The following is a 16,913-nucleotide window of genomic DNA, read 5'->3' as shown; positions in this document are numbered from 1 at the left end:
GCATTGTTTAACTTTATCCTAGTGTAAACAGCCAGTATCAGACAATTTAAAAACAGCAGTAACAGCTTTACCATGGAATAAGGGGGTTAGGAACTGTACTCATTGTCCTTGGTCAGCATTGTATTGTTTACATACTCTTTCAAATATATGAATAGAACTATCAAAATTATTTCCCTCTGTAAACTGTGGAAGAAATTTACTGACCTTTATTGCTTCTGGGTTTCATTTATTCCCTTCCCCATTACCTCCATGACCGTAATGAAGAATCAGCATCTTCCTGTCATGTTGGCTCTGTTTCTCCTTTTCTTCAGCCTCCAAGCACTGCAGACACTCTGCTGATTCTAATTCCAAATGTTTGGCCTCCAATTCAAGTCTGTTTAACTCCAGATGGGGTTTTAAGTCCTCTGAGGAAAAGGTGAGCTGTCCTGTTTCTGAAGGCTACACATCCCCATCACCAGACTGGTTGTCTTCCTGGTTGCTGGTCAATGCTGCAGCTGCAATTAAGGCTGAAATAATTTCCTCTTTAGTCAGGTTGGCATGCAAGCCGTCCTTTTGTTTCACACACCTTGGCCAACTGGTTCTTTGCCAGCCTGCCATAATCCTCTGCTGACATCTTTGCCTGCTTTCCCCTGACTACACTGAACTAACAAAAATAAATAAAACTGTTGAAAATGAAACTCTGTACATTTACCTTGTGGTTGCTGAAAATACACACACCTTCAGTGACAACTGCCCACAGGCTGCGGAAGTTCAATTAATATCCCACCCAGCTGCCACCAATATGTGATGATCCCTACTCCAGGCCGGTAATCAAGGAGCCTTAATCCTCACCACTGACATCAGTGAGGGATGGTCAGTAGGAAAAAATAGATACACACAGTATTTTCAGTTGCAGCTCCTCTGCACCAAGCACAGTTTGCTTTACGAGCACACAGGGAGCACACTCCAGACCTGGGGCTGGACTTTGACTCTCTCTTCAGGCCCCAAACAAGACTCCGCACTGACCAGTTTGGAATGTTGTGTCCCTGTTCCAAATAGCTGACACATACACTTGGATATTTGATTTTCACACATGCACACACACACACACTTGGGAAAGCCTGCCACAGATTTACCAACTGTGTCCCATCTGCACAGAGTATAGGGTAATTACACTGCCACCAGTCAGCTTCTCTATGGGTGTTACAAGGGTACCCAAGTATACTGAGTAAAATAAATACTAATACAATGGTAGAGTTTGACTAATGCAGCAAGGCTTTCAGGAGTGGCCGTAGTGTCACTAAAATAAGCATAAGTACTCTTAAGATGTTTAAAAGTTTTCTCTAAAAGACCAGCCACAATGAAATGTGTAGAAATATTTAATAATAAATAATCAAAAAGAAAACATGAGACTACCAAATATCTAATTACAATAAACACGAAAGTTTCAATCACAGGAGTTTAAAAAATAACACAGTTGGATAGATTCACACAGATGCATAAAAACAATGCTTAGCTAATTTCACTATATTTTCCTGATTATCTAAGTAATTACTGTTCCCTAGTTAAGTTACTTACTACAACAAGGCAAGATGATGAGTGCTCAGTTGCTTACTATAGCAAGGCAAGATGAGGTATGAGGTTGTGTGAGGTGTCTGTATGAGATCTCTCCTGTCAGGTTCCAGAAAACAAAGTGCTGCTGTTAGAGTTCCATCATATCTCTTACTAATATCTAAAGAATTATGTCAGTGTTGGTTATAGAATGACATCACATCCGGTCACCTGATGCTGGTACAGTACACACTCAGAGCGTTGATAAGATCTGTTGCAGCATCTGAAAACTTCCACCCTTCCAGGGTAGCAATTAGTTCACCCCTAAGGGACAATACATTAAGATTCTTAGTCCTGGTTTTCCCAGACATTTGTGTCTCTGGCTGCAATCAGACCTGTAAGATAGTATCTTTATGGCCTAAACCAACCCATTTAATTTTCAACCTATTTTTCAAAATTAGCTGGACTGAGATTAATCTTTTCCCTTCCAGAATTCTCTGTTAAAACGTGTACATTTAAAAAGTTATAATAATACTGTCTGACATACATGTATATCTCTTTTTATGTCCAGCAGGACCCACTGTTGATGAATTTTTATCACAGGCAACTTTATAAATGCATTTTTAACACAAGTATTTGTCCAAATCAGTGTGATAATCAAATGACATAAAATTATTTGCAAAACTCCAGCTAGCTATGCTGGTATATATTACACATGCACTTCCCTACTCTCCCTGGCACAGATCATCACATTTCTCCCCCTTTGAAGACTTAAGCTAGTTTTTCAAGCGACCCTGGAAAAATGTTGTTTGAGGGAAATGGGCCTGTCTGGGAACACATTAACCTATACCCTGTCTTGAGAGCCCATCTGAATTGGCTTTGCTGACCTTATTACGGTGCTGCACTGTCATGTCATATGCTTGCAACCCTAGGCTCCACCTAAATAATTTGGCATTTTGCTGGCTGGCACAATATAGCCATATTAAGGGATTGTGGTCTGTAACCACAGTGAATTTCCTTCCTTACAGAGAGGGCTGAAGTTTCTGCAGTGCCCATACTATGACTAGACATTCTTTTTTTACAGTTGCATAACATTCTTCCGTGGGTTGAAGTCTATGGTTGAGATATACAACTAGTGCTCTTCTCCCTCTGAGGAAACCTGGCTGAGTACAGCCCCTAACCTATGGTTTGAAGCATACACCTGCACAACAAATCCGTTGCTGTAATCTGGACTGGCTAACACTGGGGGTCCTCCCAAAGCCCCTTTATGCTTTTGGAATGCTTGCTTGCAGGCTGGGGTCCACAGTACCTTATCTGACTTGTTTTTCTTAATCAGATCAGTGAGGGGAGCAGCTATTGTACTATAGGTGAGAACAAACTTTCTATAGTACCCCACTGTTGCCAAGAATGCCCTCACTTGCTTTTTGGTAACAGGGGCAGGCCACGCCTGAATAGCTTCCTCTTTGGCAAGTTCTGGCCTGATCTTACCACTCCTCACTCTATGTCCAGGGTAAGAGACCTCTGCCATATTCCACCTGAGACTTACTGGGCTTAATGTTTCACCTTGCCCTTTGTAGTCTGCCCAGGACCTCCCTGATATGGTAAGGCTTCCAATTGTTAACACGGTACAATTTGAGCCCCTGCCTCCCACCTAGAAGGTTTACCATGTAATTAACATCACTTACCTTCCTTAATGCTTCAGAGGGTCCCTCCCAAGCTGCCTGCAGCTTATTGTGTCTAACAGGAATGAGCACCATAACCTGCTGTCTCACAACATACTATAGGGCTTGAGCATTCCTGTCATACCAGACCTTTTTCTGCTGTTGGGCTTTTGCCAGGTTCTCCTGGGGCAAGCCCATGAGCTCCCTAAGCCTTGTCCAAAGGTTTAGGACATATGCCACAATGGACTCCTTGTGGGATTCACATTCACCCTCCCACTCATCACAAATCAGATCTAAAGGCCCCCTCACCCTATGCCCATACGGCAACTCTAAGGGTGAAAATCCTGTGGATTCATGCTGTACCTCTCTGTATGCAAATGGCAGATGGGGCAGATATTTGTCCCACTCTCTCTTAAACTGCTCTGCAAATGCCTGTAGCATGGTCTTTAGAGTAGAATTGTCCTGTCCCCCAGACACCCCATTAGTCTGGGGGAGGTAGGGGGTGGTCCTTAGGTGCGTCACCCCACAGTGCTTCCACAGACAAGCCAGCAAGTCTGAAATGAAATTAGCACCTCTGTCAGTCAGTATTTCTCTCAGGAAACCACTGCTGAAAATCTCTAACAAAGCATTTGCCACCTTCTCTGCCTTAATGGAGGACAGAGCTACCGCCTCAGGGTATATAGTAGCATAATCCACTACCACCAGGATGTACTTCTTCCCTTTGGAACATGAGGTACTCCTGAAGATTAATAAAATGCAAACAACAAAATGACATTGATGTATAATGTGGCAGGTGCAATACAACACACGATGAGCAGATAAACTGTAGTAAAAAGTTGAATGTGCACCAGTTGTAACAGAAGAATAACTGCATATGTAAAAATATTCTACTCTTGTTCAGTATCAGTATGCTTCAACGAATGACACAGTATTTACAATATGTACCACTTACATTGAGGAAGAAATTGAGAGGGGAAAGAAGTAAAATCTAGGATAGAACAAGGTTAATGATGGACTGTACCTGTGCATTTCTACCTGTAAATGACAAAAAAAAAATCCAAGAAATTTGTCAGCAGCTGTGATCCTTAACCTCACTGTGGAAAATCTGTCCTGCACATGTAAATCTGCACACAGTATCCTGTCATCTAGTTTAGTGTGAAAAGTGAATGTTATTAAGTCACTATATATGCATGTAAAAGAGTACTGCATATGCTGACAGGGAAGTTCGGCTGCTCAATGATACCGTAGTGGGCATTCCTGTTGGTATATGCTCGATTTACAGTGGGGACGCTGGTTGGGCTGACCAATCAGTATGCTCCTTTTTGAATGTTATTGGCCAGTCATTGTAAAATAGAGGTTTAATGTTAGTAGTGGTGTTCATAGCAAACAGTGGGAAGAAAAGATATTACTGTGTAGATGAGAAGAGACAGATGGTCAGAGCAGGCAGGGTTAGTAGTAATTTGTAAATTGAGTAGCACTTAACAGTCTCAGACTCTGACAGACTAATTCTAAGTAAATATCATGAATGTAATCAAGTGTAATTCTGGGAGGTAGATGCCCTGTGTTTTGGAGGACATATCCAAATAAGTTGGGTGTTTCTACACAGATACTGAGTGGAACAATTTTAACACTAAAACTGTGTCCATTATATATACCTTAAACATTCAGTTTTCATTTCTGTTTTTTTTGCATGTTGTGTGCCTTTAATTCACATTTTTTTATTAAACACCTTTATTGAATTATCACTTGTGACATAGGCAAATTTACATTTATATAAAGGTAATCAAACTGTATTAAGTTCACATTTGTAAACATTATGCTTCACATATATTGCTACATATATCATATAACCTAAGCAGCATTATATAAATTATTCAATTCCTGCCCTTTTTTTAAACAAGAAACAACTTTATTAAACCTTCACTTATGACGTAAGCAATCATACATTTATATAAATGAGAACAATCCACACTCACACAATAGTTGCAAGCATTTTACATCACAAACCATACTGACATACTCCCAGTTGCAAACATTATACATCACTTATAATCTACCCAATCATTTTTGTTTGCATTTTGTTAGTTTACATTGTGAGTATATAGTTCCTCTGAGTCTGTTTATGGCTGAAACATATTATTTGACCTGCACACTTTTAGGTATTAAATAAATAAACATCTTTTTTTGATTTTCCATTTTGTTCCAGTTAAAGATTTTATTCCCCTTTTTAACACAGATGTGCAGTTAATGCCAGCCAGTGTTTTTTTTTCTGGGATATGAAGCTGGCTGTGACAGGGTCAGGTAGCCTGAGTACTGAAGAACAGAGTAGACTAGAGTATAGGTTTAGAACTGGTAATCCAGAAAGTAGCATGGTTTGTTGGTGAGGGTAGGGCTAAATATGGATTAGGGTTGAGTTTAGCAATCAGGAACGGTCATTATTGAAAAGTGGAAGCCCTAAGTAGGGCTGGCTTTATCAATGCAGTCTTAAAAAAAGCATATTGTAAGCCATCTAGCCATGGCCATGGAGGGTTTTTTACTGCTTTATACTTATCTGTTCATCTTAGGAATCTCCTGAAGTAATGATTCTTCTGCTAAGTATAGTACAGTTGTGTTGGGTACTCAGCATAACTGCAAGTGTTGTAACTGAAGAATCGTTGCTTTAGGAGGTGCTACCACCTTTCATCTTCCAGTACTCCCTGTAGGTCAAGCCTGCTATTTCACTTACTATTTCATTGGTGTCTGTTTTTTGTTGTCTATATGTCTTTGGTAGTGGGGTACATAGCCTAGAGTGTGCTTTGCCCTGTACAATTAGTTGCTGAAGACTAGATGTGTGCTTTGACTATTTGTTAATAGGAATCCTTGGGTGAGATATCCTTTAGGTAATTTAGGCCTTTAGCTGAGCACGCAAGAACTTTAGTTGGTAAAATATTTCACAGTTTAGTTGTCAACACCAAAAAAGAGAGAGGGGGTGGCCAAGATGGTGAGAAGTTAACAGCACTGCTTTTACCTCTGCTTCATTTTAACATCTCTGACAGGATATTTCTAAAAAAAACTCAAATAGAGTGTTTTAAAACTTGATGGATTTATAGTTGAACACCTACTAAAAGATTTACTACAAAAATAAGTTTGAAACTCTCTTAATTGCTTTTTCCTGTCGAGTAAACTAGAAACGACTAATTGTCTCAGAATAAGCCATTCTAAGCCCAGTGTACAGGACAGTACTATGAAGTAATTAGAGTAACATTCAGACTTTTACACGTTTAACCTAGATCACACATAACTGTCATTCTTTTAATGTAAGTCTATATGCTATGTCTCCTTTAAAAATGACAGTCTGCTTTATATTAAACATCTCATACAAATAGTGCTTGCTGAATCATTAAATGGTATTTCTTTGAGAGCAGTGGCTTTTTGGTGGTTGGGATACTTTAAGATGTTCTTTTTTTTTTTTTTTGGTGGTTTGGAGAGATTTGAGGGGTTGATGTGGGAAAAAGGACATACAGCCTCTGCTAAGCAACATCAGTGAGTTATCCGTAAAGCTAGATACATTACAAAGCAAAATGGGCAATTTTAAAGAAGGTAAAAAACAGTCGAACTGCTGAGTAAACCTCTTAAACAGCAACAATAAGATATCTTGAGTGTAGAAGAGGCGATGTCTGATTTTGATAGAAGATTACTTGAAAATAAGAATAACACTGAATTTCTTCTAAAACAAAACCATGTATTCTCGGGAAAAAATAGAAGACCTGGAGAACAGCTCTAGAAAGGATAACATCAGGATTTGCAAGATTCCTGAAAAAGGAGAGGGAGACAATATGATTCAGTTCCTCAATACCTGGCTGCCTAAACCTTTGAACCTACCTGAAGCTTTTTCCTTTAGCATCAGAAGGGAACCACTTTCTAACTTCTCTTTAAAAGAAAAAAAAAACACTTTCACCTAGGTCAGTGATCGTAAGATTTTTCTCAAATCAAGATAAGAATTTAGTCTTAAAAGCTGCATGGACTAATTATCCATTTTAAATTAAAGAACATATTATAAGGTTTGACAATGACTATTCAACATTAGTGATGTCAGAGAAAAGCATATGCACCACTTGTTAAAAGCTTAAAGAAAAACAGTATTAAAGCACAAATCTTGTTTCCAGCAAAAAATAAGGATTCACCTTACAGAAGCAAAGAAGATTTTTAACATCTTGGAAGATGCAGAGGACTTTATACAGAAAAATAAAATCCTAGAAAAAACAGAAGAAATGAGCTGGAATCTATCAACTTTAAAGAGAAATGTAACAAGAGATGGTTGGTTAATAAAAGACAAACACAATAAAAAGCTGAAGGACAAATGAAAATCAATGTGTTTCATGGTTATTAATTCTTATTAATTTAAAGACGTGCTTGAATACTAATGGACGGATGCTGAATATTACTTTTGACATGGTAAATGTTTTGTTTCTTTCTTTCCCTACTTCAGATGGTCCCTTTTTAAAGTGTTAGAGTTTGATTCTTTTAGCTATATGTGAAATTAAAGCCACTTATTTTCATTTAGAGTTTAAAAGGTTAAACTATTAATTTTATTAAAAAGTTAATCATTATTATGATGAAACTCATATTACATGGCACACTTTCTGATATCTTGGCATAGTTAAGTAATGTACTATTAAATATAATATGCAACAAATGACACTAAAGAGGCATGTTAAGTTACATTCTGGGTTCTTAAAATGGTCCAGTAATATGCTACTGATAGTGTACTTGACATGCAATAGCACCCAGGAAAGGCATGCTATGTTATAAACAAAGTCTAAAAAATATAGCTTTTTATATTTATAAATGTTACTATTGGAATGATATTAAATAATTAGAGTAACATTCACACTTTTACAAGTTAAGCCTGGATCACACATAACTGTCATTCTTTTAATGCAAGTTTATATGCCATATCTCCTTTAAAATATGACAGTTTGCTTTATATTAAACATCTCATACAAATAGTGCTTGCTGAATCATTAAATGTTATGTCTTTGATTGCAATAGCTTTTTAGTGGTTGGGATACTTTGAGATGTTTTTGCTAATTTTTTGGTGGTTTGGAGGGGTTTGAGGGATTGATGTGTGGTGTGGAGGTGGCTTGGATTCACTTGCAAGTGTTTTTAAGTGAGTCTATATCACAACGTCGAACTTACAAAAGTTCGATCATTGTAATATCGAACCCTACTGTCCGAAAGCACAGAACAGTGATTTTTTATTTTTTTCCCAGGGAAAAAATCACTGTTCCATGAAAGAAAGAAAAAACTTAACCTTAAACTGAAGTGGGGGGCTTCACCCCCTCACCCCCCACACCCCCTACTTTAAATATACCAAGTCCTAGATTGAACCACAGTGGAGGAAATAACAAAGCCCAGAAAATGGCCCACCGATTGTTTTCTTTGGGAAAAAATCGATGTGCTGTGGATTCGCTATTTTCCACTTTCGGACTTTAGGGTTCAATATTACAACATTCAAACTTGTTTTAGTTCAACGTTGTAATATATATACCCTTTTTAAGTGAATTGTAAGTGATGGACTGTTCATTTTCAAGCCTTTATCATGAAAACCAGCTTGAAACAACTTAGAGTCATGTGCACTTTTGTGATGCTGCGGGAGTTCTGAAAATTCTAAGAAATGTCCAGGTTACTTCTTCCTGTCTCAAAGTAAATAATCATAATATTTGGAGTCATATTTTAAGATATCAAAGAATACAAGTTAGATAATAAGCAAAAGACAGTGAATTGCATTCTAAACCGCCGTCAGTTATAACATAGTTCTGAATGCTTACTACTGATAGTATACTTGACATGCAGTAGCACCCTGGAAAGTTATACTATGTTACAAAGTATAAAAATATAGTTTCTTACATATATAAAAGTTATTATTGGAATGTTATCACATAATTACATTAACATTCACATTTTTATAAGTTAAACGTGGATCACCCTTAACTGTCATTCTTTTAATGCAAGTTTGTCTCCTTTAAAAAATGATGGTCTGCTGTATATTAAGCATCTCATATAAATAGTGCTTCTGAATCATTAAATTCTATTTCTTTAAATACAATAGCTTTTTAGTGGTTTGTAACATACTTTGAAATGTTTTTGTTGTTTTTTTAGTGGTTTAGAGGGGGTTTGGGAGATTGATGTATAATGTAGAGGTGACCTGGATTCACTCGTGAACGATTTTGTGTGAATTGTAGCTGATAAACTGTTCATTTGCAAGCCGTTGTCATCAGGACCAGCTTTAAGCAGCTTAGAGTCATGAGCACTTTTGTGATGATGTGGGACTTCTGAAAATTCTAAGAACTGTCCAGGTTACTTCTTCCTGTCCAAAAGTAAATAATCATAATGTTTTGAATTATATGCTAAGGTGTCAAAGAATACAAGTAAGATAATAACGAAAATACAGTGAATTGCATTCTAAACCACTGTCGGTTATTAAAAAGTTCTGAGTTCTTGCAGTTTACCAGAAGGATAGTTTATATACTACCCTATAGAATGACACTTTTGATTAAAAAAATTAGGATTGTGTTTCTCTTTTACTGTCTCTTTTTAATCATAACAAAACTTAATATCTCAGAACAATTTATTATGGAAAGTTTGAATCTTAAAAGGGAAGATTTTTGAGAAGTTTGTTCAGATACTATTAGACAGGAAAAACAGGACTGATTCGAACAGTTATACTAGATTAAAGAGTATCAAGTATATAAATGTAAATATAAATGTTCTATTATGTGACACTGTACACTAGCATTATAAGCTAAAATGTAAAACGTAAGAATATAGTAATAGCACAAGACATAGTATGCACACAGATATAGAAAGAAATCTGAATAAACAAATATGTATATAGTTAAAGAATATGAACAAATCTACAAGGGTGGGAGGTTGGCATACTGGTTAAGGCGCATAAAATCTTTAACGGACACAAAACGGAAAATCAAAAGTATTTTTATTTATTTATTAACTAAAAAGGTGTGCTAGTTAAGTAATACATTTCACCATAACCTGACTCAGAGGAACATGAAGTAATGCTTCTGATCTTTTATCTATTTATTTACTTAATTTATGTAGTGCTTAGATTTCCTCTATGACATGTAGAAAGCTTCCTTCAGAGTGCTGTTTCAGAAAACCACAGTGGCATGATTGCATAATACGCTGTCATTCTGTGCAAGGTGTTCCATATACCATGTATCTGTACTTGTCACTAACATCTTTCTTTATGCCACAGTAGGATTGTTATGGCACTTCACCTATCTTACAACCAGTCTTCCTTTGTTATCTTGATTTTACGACCTTTTGCTGTTATTAGCCTTGTCCCTTCTCTGCTAGTCTTCTGTGACCCATGTTGTCTATGTCATAAAACTGCTTCGATCCCAGTCACCAGATGTTCATACCCTTCCTCACAGTTTAAATGCAGTGCACCACACACCGCTGTGTAACTCATCCCCTGTCCTTGTCACTGCTAGCTGCCTTTCTACTTTAACCTTTCTGCTTTCCTTCTTCTCAGTACCCATCCTATGTGGCTTTGCTTCTCTGCCATCCACCTGCGTTACTCAAAAGTTGTTTCTGCACTTGACATCTCTGTATCCCCATATCTATAAATATCTTATCAAATTATTACCTGTATGATTCTTAGTCTGATAAAATGAGTTTTCTGAGCTCATGTTTATATCCCGTGTACCTCTGCTCTGTTTCACTACCTTAGTAGCAACATATCCACATGCATTTAACTACTCAACATATATATGTTCTGTTCTTTGTCATTTCCCCTTAGACAGCACTTCAGGAAAAAGCTTTGATTAACCTTGCAGCTCACATTTTCCTCCTTTAAATAAATTGGAATCTGACACAGACCACATAAAGCAAACTTGTTTCCATATTTCATGAAAATTGAAAAGGAAAAAAAGTCATGCTAATCATGTCAGAAAACCACTTTCTGTGATTTTATTGATTTCAGTGTATCTAATAAGAAATCATGCACACACAGTCATACCTTTTCTCTGTGTAAATATAGTAGTACAGAAAAGGCAGAGAACAGTTTTACCATTGCTTGTGATTTTATTGATTTCAGTATATCTTATGAGGTGAACTACACAAATACACACACACACACACACACATGTACTTTATCTGTGTAAATATTCTAGTTCTAACTACCATTTTCTGTGATTTCAGTATGTCTTAAGGACTCACTAGCACACACACACACACACACACACACACACACACACACACACACACACACACACACACACACACTTTCTCAAAAATGAATAATACCAATGCAGAAATGAGTAATAAAGGGCAGTAACTGTAATCTGGACTTGAACTGTTATAATACACATTCTGTTTCTTTTCAAATAGCTGTTCTCGGAGGATAGAAGGAATGAAATGGTTTACAAAGTTACAGTGCATGGAATTCCTGGCCCTGAACCATTTACTGTGTTTCCTGTCAGTGAGAAGACCACAGCAAAGCAACTCCTACAGCAAGTAAGTGTCCAAACACCCACACAAAGCAAGAGGTTAGTACCATTGCCTGTACTTCCTCTGCCCAACATGGCCATATATGACAGAAAAGTAATCTTTTTTATAACTCCCTCCCTCACACTTTGTTTCAAGGCCATTTTCATCCTTTGTATAGTTTATGAAGTTTATTGCATTATTAGATTGCCTTATGTAACTGTCAAATTATCACAATAGCATCATAATTGTTTCAACTGTATCTTAAAAAAATGGATTCCCAAAATGTGACTTAAGTGTTGTGTTGCAGTATCTGATATGATTGTTTTATGTGTAGAGGCATATTTATTTGACATGTAATAAAAGCTCTGTATTGGTTAGCTGTTTAAAAGGAGAGCAAATATTAAAGAATGTTTTTACTGGTGCTCTTGTAGAAAATTGATTATTTAATGGAAGTGGAAAAGAGACCTACATTTCCAGCATATTGTTGATTACCTCTTTCACAAGAGGTCTAGCTTTTTATTTATTTGGTAATTGGTATCTGTAGGTGGTTCCTGCTGGATTATTTGGTAATTGGTATCTGTAGATGATTCCAGGTGGAAGCCAGGCAAAAGTGTGATATAGTAGTGATTATTACTTGGAACTTCAAACACAAAAGAGGATTGTGAGTTTTATGCTAAGATCACAGATTTCAATATGTTGGATAAATCCAACTTTCTCAGAGGTAGTATACAGAAGTAGCACAGCCTTCCATGTTTGGGGCTAGAGGAGCAAATGCTTTTAAAGTGATAGAGGGTGTTTTGAATGTAGATTTCTCCTATGCAGATCAATTTTGTGATTACAGTTCTGAGTGTCAATCACTACTGCTTCACACTTCTGTCATAAAGCCATTCCGGTTGTCTGCTTGTTACTAGATGCTGCATATTCCATGAAAGTGAAAACAGGAATTGGTCTAGAAATATGGCTATAGCTTCCTATTTACATTGCAAATGTTTCTTTGAAACCATCATGTTCTCTTTTCCCCCTAATCAACACTACCTACAAAGAATAACTCTCAGTTCCACTCCCAGTGTGTCAGTTTTCAGGACCATAGACTGTGACAGCAGATAATAAGGATTGCTTTATTCAGCAGGCTTCTTATTTTCGCTGTTATTACTGCTTAATTGTCATTCTTCTGGTTCTTTGTCCGTAGTTAATCCATCATATGTTTGCCTTATGTACTCTTGAATTCTTGAATTCCTCCCTTAGCTTTCCTGTTTGGGAAATATGCCCCCACTTCTTTGGGGAAAAAAAACCTTCATCAGTCACACATCTCAGTCCTGTTGCCACTTACTGTTAGACTAAGTCCACTTGCTGTTGTGATTTCATTTCTCTTGGCTAATGCAGAACAGCACTCTTCGTCTGCACCAGAATATTGGTCTATACGAGGATTACTGAAAACCTTGGCTAGGAACCTTAATGTAGATTTAAATTTCTATTAGGTTTGGATTAGATGCTGTCAACATGGGTTGCTCAAAGGATAAAATGTCTCTTTGTTGAAATGTTTGCACTCAAAATGCCAAGCTAACAAGACAAAAAAAGAGAGAGAGAGAACAAAATCTCAGGTAAAGAGTGAATCTCAGATATTCTTCTTCTCCTTTAAAATGCTGTTTTGGAGGGGAAGAAGCCTTCCTGCACCACCAGAACTTATATGTACCAACTCCAAGATCATCATACCTCAGACAAAATGGGATATTCTGGGAGATGGCCATCTCAGACATTGTATAAGTCTGTTTTTTGGCCATTCAGTCTCTTGTGTTTTGGATCTTGCTGTAGCGGGTACAGGGTTACCAATAAAACAGCTGGCTTTGCTGCTGTGCAGATTGAAAGACTGTTGCATCTGTTTTCACAGCAAGTGATTTGATTTATGTTCCAGAACTGATGTTAGGGAGTTACTGCACCTCTGAAATGTTATCCTTCAGGAGAAGCATTAACCTAAGGTCCTATTTATCTGATTTGGTGATAGCTTTGAGAGAGGTTAAAAAACACCACTACCATCAGAAGACTTAGCCAACTATGTCCATTGAACTTAACCTGGTTAATAAATATATATAAAATAAAACAAAAAAATAGGCCCTTGGTACCCAGGTACAGAAAAATGACCAAGAAAATGTTCTCAGTCTGTTGATCAGATTACTACTAACCTTTATCGCTTGAATGGGATCAAACTACTCAAAAAACTAAATAAATACATATTCAGGAAATTAAGATCTCCCCAGTAGTTGTGGACCCCAAGGGGCACGTTATTCAGAATAGCTTTACTCATAAACCTATGACTTACCTTCCATTATCCTTCATTTGATTGAAATTGGGTGATTTTTCTTAATCTGTAAAGCATGTAAAAGTTTAGGAAGTGTTTCCACCTTCACTGTTACATCACTCTACTCTGATGTAAGGCTTGGTTTAACCAGTCTGTATTTTAGCTCTGGATCATAGGGATTATAGATTCACAATTTTAGGTATTATGTATATGTAGGTATCTTTATTAATAGGTATTTTGTTAGCAGCATAGCCTCATTGGTGAGAATATCTCTCAACTGTCCAGATTTTCATAGAATGTCCAGGTTATTTGCCTCATTTTTGGTCTGTTTCTGCTAAAGTTTGTGGTTTTCTGGCAAATTGCTAGGAAATCACCAAGGACTGAAATCAGAAAATAATGGCAGACATTTGAGTTTCAGACTTCATATCTTTCAGAAAATTCATGCTAATGCAAAATCTGTTATTCTATCAACTTTTAAGCTTGTAAGAACAATATTTAAAAAGTGTCCCTATTTTTGGGCCTTTGTCCCCCATAATTTGTAGCTTTGTCCAGATTTCTTGCTCTAAGAGGTAGAGAGGTATGTTGATGAGTAGTATACTGAATTTTAGTGAAGGCATAATATAACGTGGACAGCACAGTTGTTGGCATGTTTACCTTTGTTGCCTGACATCAGGGTTTGGTCTTAAAACCATAGCATTACTTCTGCAGGAGCCTCTTATCTCTCTAGTGGAATCTGCATGTCCTTTCGTACTGTGCATGGGTTTCACTGAGGTTTGGATTTTCCACCCTAAAATGGATAAAACAAATAACAACAATGAATGAATGAATGAATAAAATTATAAGTTAATATGCCTTTTTGTGTCTGAGTTGTAAGATAGCAGTATAAGGATATGATCTGGTTTGCATTCAAAATGATAGGAGAGTTCCCACAGACAGGGTCAGCTTTAATGGCATCATTAAAAAATACATATTTCATGTACAATCTCCACTCTACACTGACATTATGAAACAATCACATTGTACACTATCCCTCCTGTTTTTTTTTTTTTTTTTTTATTTGGTACCTTGATAGCAACAACTGTTCTAAAGTATAATCGACATAAAAAAGGGAAAAACATGTGGAGAAGGACCAACTGTATATGCATATATGCTTGCTGCATTTCACAGATGTGCTTTTTTGTTGTACTTTTGCTCTTTTTTTAGGTTGATTGGTTTGTTCATTTTTCATTACATTGTACTGCATTATTCTAGACTTGTCAGTGGTGTAAGTATCTCTTAGTGGGATTTGCTTATTCAAGATACAAATAATCATAATGAAATCATCAAATGGAACATTTATTTGCACACCCAGATTATCACTCTGGAACAGAGCACTAGATACTAGCAATTAACTGTTATTAAAGATGAACCAGCATTCCTGCACCCCCCCCCCCCGATGTAGGAGATTTTTCCTTAAACTCCAATCTCTGCATATACTAATCTCAAGACTACACAAACTGAAAAAGTTTCTTCATCTCCCACAACCATGTTTTCTTGTACCAAATTCATAAAAGCAATAATACATTTGTTTAGGACAAATGGACAACTTCTTCCTTCCACTCCATCTCTTCTTGCTGAGAAAAAAACTTAAATGCCTAATAAAGGGCAATGTTTAAGTTTTCCATTCTTGAAAAACTTTGTCAGTCTTGTAGAGAAAACAAAGGTTATGATGAAGATCTACATTCCATTTAAATAATCTAGGCATTTTAGTCCTTATACTCATTAAATACAAAAGACAAATCCCCCAAGGTAAGAGAGGGCAAATCCTACACATTTTTGAAATTATATATGCCAGCACCACAATTGGACAAACATGGGTCTCCTTCTGTAGGCCACCATTTCAGAAAGTCAAACCTGATATGGTTGAGACTATAAGATTGACTTTCCAAGAATTTGATGTTTCCTACAGAGATCGCAGTACACTGAGGATCAGGGGATTTACCTTTTCCCTGCTGTTGTGAGCTCTCAGAGTTGGTATATATAATTAGCAGGGGGTGTGGTGGTAGATTTTTTGCCCTGAATTGGATAAAACATGTAACATAAAAATGAATGAGTAAAATTATAAGTTAATATGTCTGTTATGTCTGAGTTATAAGATGTCAGTATAAGGATTTGATATAGTTTACAGTGGGTTTTGTTTTTAGTTTTTGGTGTTACAGAACATAGATCATATCGTCTCAATGTTCAAGGTTCTATAATGATATTATAATAGAAACCCAGAAAAACAAAGGGAAAAAACATTCCCCACTTTTCACTTCCTGTACAGAGATAATCGCACTCTTTGTGATTTTCTACACACAGCAGCTGTCAGACAGTACAAAAGTGTTGTTTCAGTTGAAGAGGTGAAAGCTGTCCCACTTAGTATTTAACTAGTAAGTTAGTTGTGTATCTCGTTAACACCTCTGAACTGTTGAATGTTATGCTTCTACTTTTATTTTCTGAGAAATTAGGTTAAGTAGCACGATGCAAACAAATGTAAATATCTTGTGAACAGTAACATCTATGAAAGTGATGCAAACAGCAATGTTATCAGTAGGTCTTATTTACAGTGATAATAGCCAGTATATTCTCAGTCTTACCATAGGTACTATAATATATAATGCATACTATATATACTATAATGCAAACCAAGATTTTTATTTTTCTGTAAAGTTTCATAAAACAGCTTTTTACATCTTGAAAACCGTACAAACCTAGGTATATAGTATTACAGTGCTTTGGTTCATACAATCTTGATCTTTCACATAACAGCAAGAAATTTCTTTATGGTATCTTATTTATGTAACTGTTTGCATAAATGTGGAAATGGTGCTTGTTTTGTACAATTAGCAAAATTTGCTGAATATCTTTCAAGATTTATAGTTTCCATTGCAAATATCAATGACTGCTTTCTTCAG

General features: G+C 36.6%; 1 protein-coding gene across 1 annotated transcript in view; it reads left to right on the top strand.

Moving 5' to 3' along the window:
* The window catches only part of PLCE1 (phospholipase C epsilon 1), an 838,097-nt gene that overhangs the window by 718,308 nt on the left and 102,876 nt on the right, over positions 1-16,913 (top strand). The window contains exon 27 of the mRNA XM_044055634.1: positions 11,583-11,708. Coding sequence (XP_043911569.1) covers positions 11,583-11,708 — 126 coding nt within the window. The remainder of the gene's footprint in view (positions 1-11,582; positions 11,709-16,913) is intronic.

The sequence above is a fragment of the Protopterus annectens genome, chromosome 14.part0, assembly GCF_019279795.1.
Source record: "Protopterus annectens isolate FY-2018-M chromosome 14.part0, PAN1.0, whole genome shotgun sequence".
In the NCBI taxonomy this organism is placed as follows: domain Eukaryota; kingdom Metazoa; phylum Chordata; order Ceratodontiformes; family Protopteridae; genus Protopterus; species Protopterus annectens.
The sequence above is the reverse complement of the archived record's forward strand: the minus strand, read 5'-3'. Positions and strand labels throughout refer to the sequence as shown.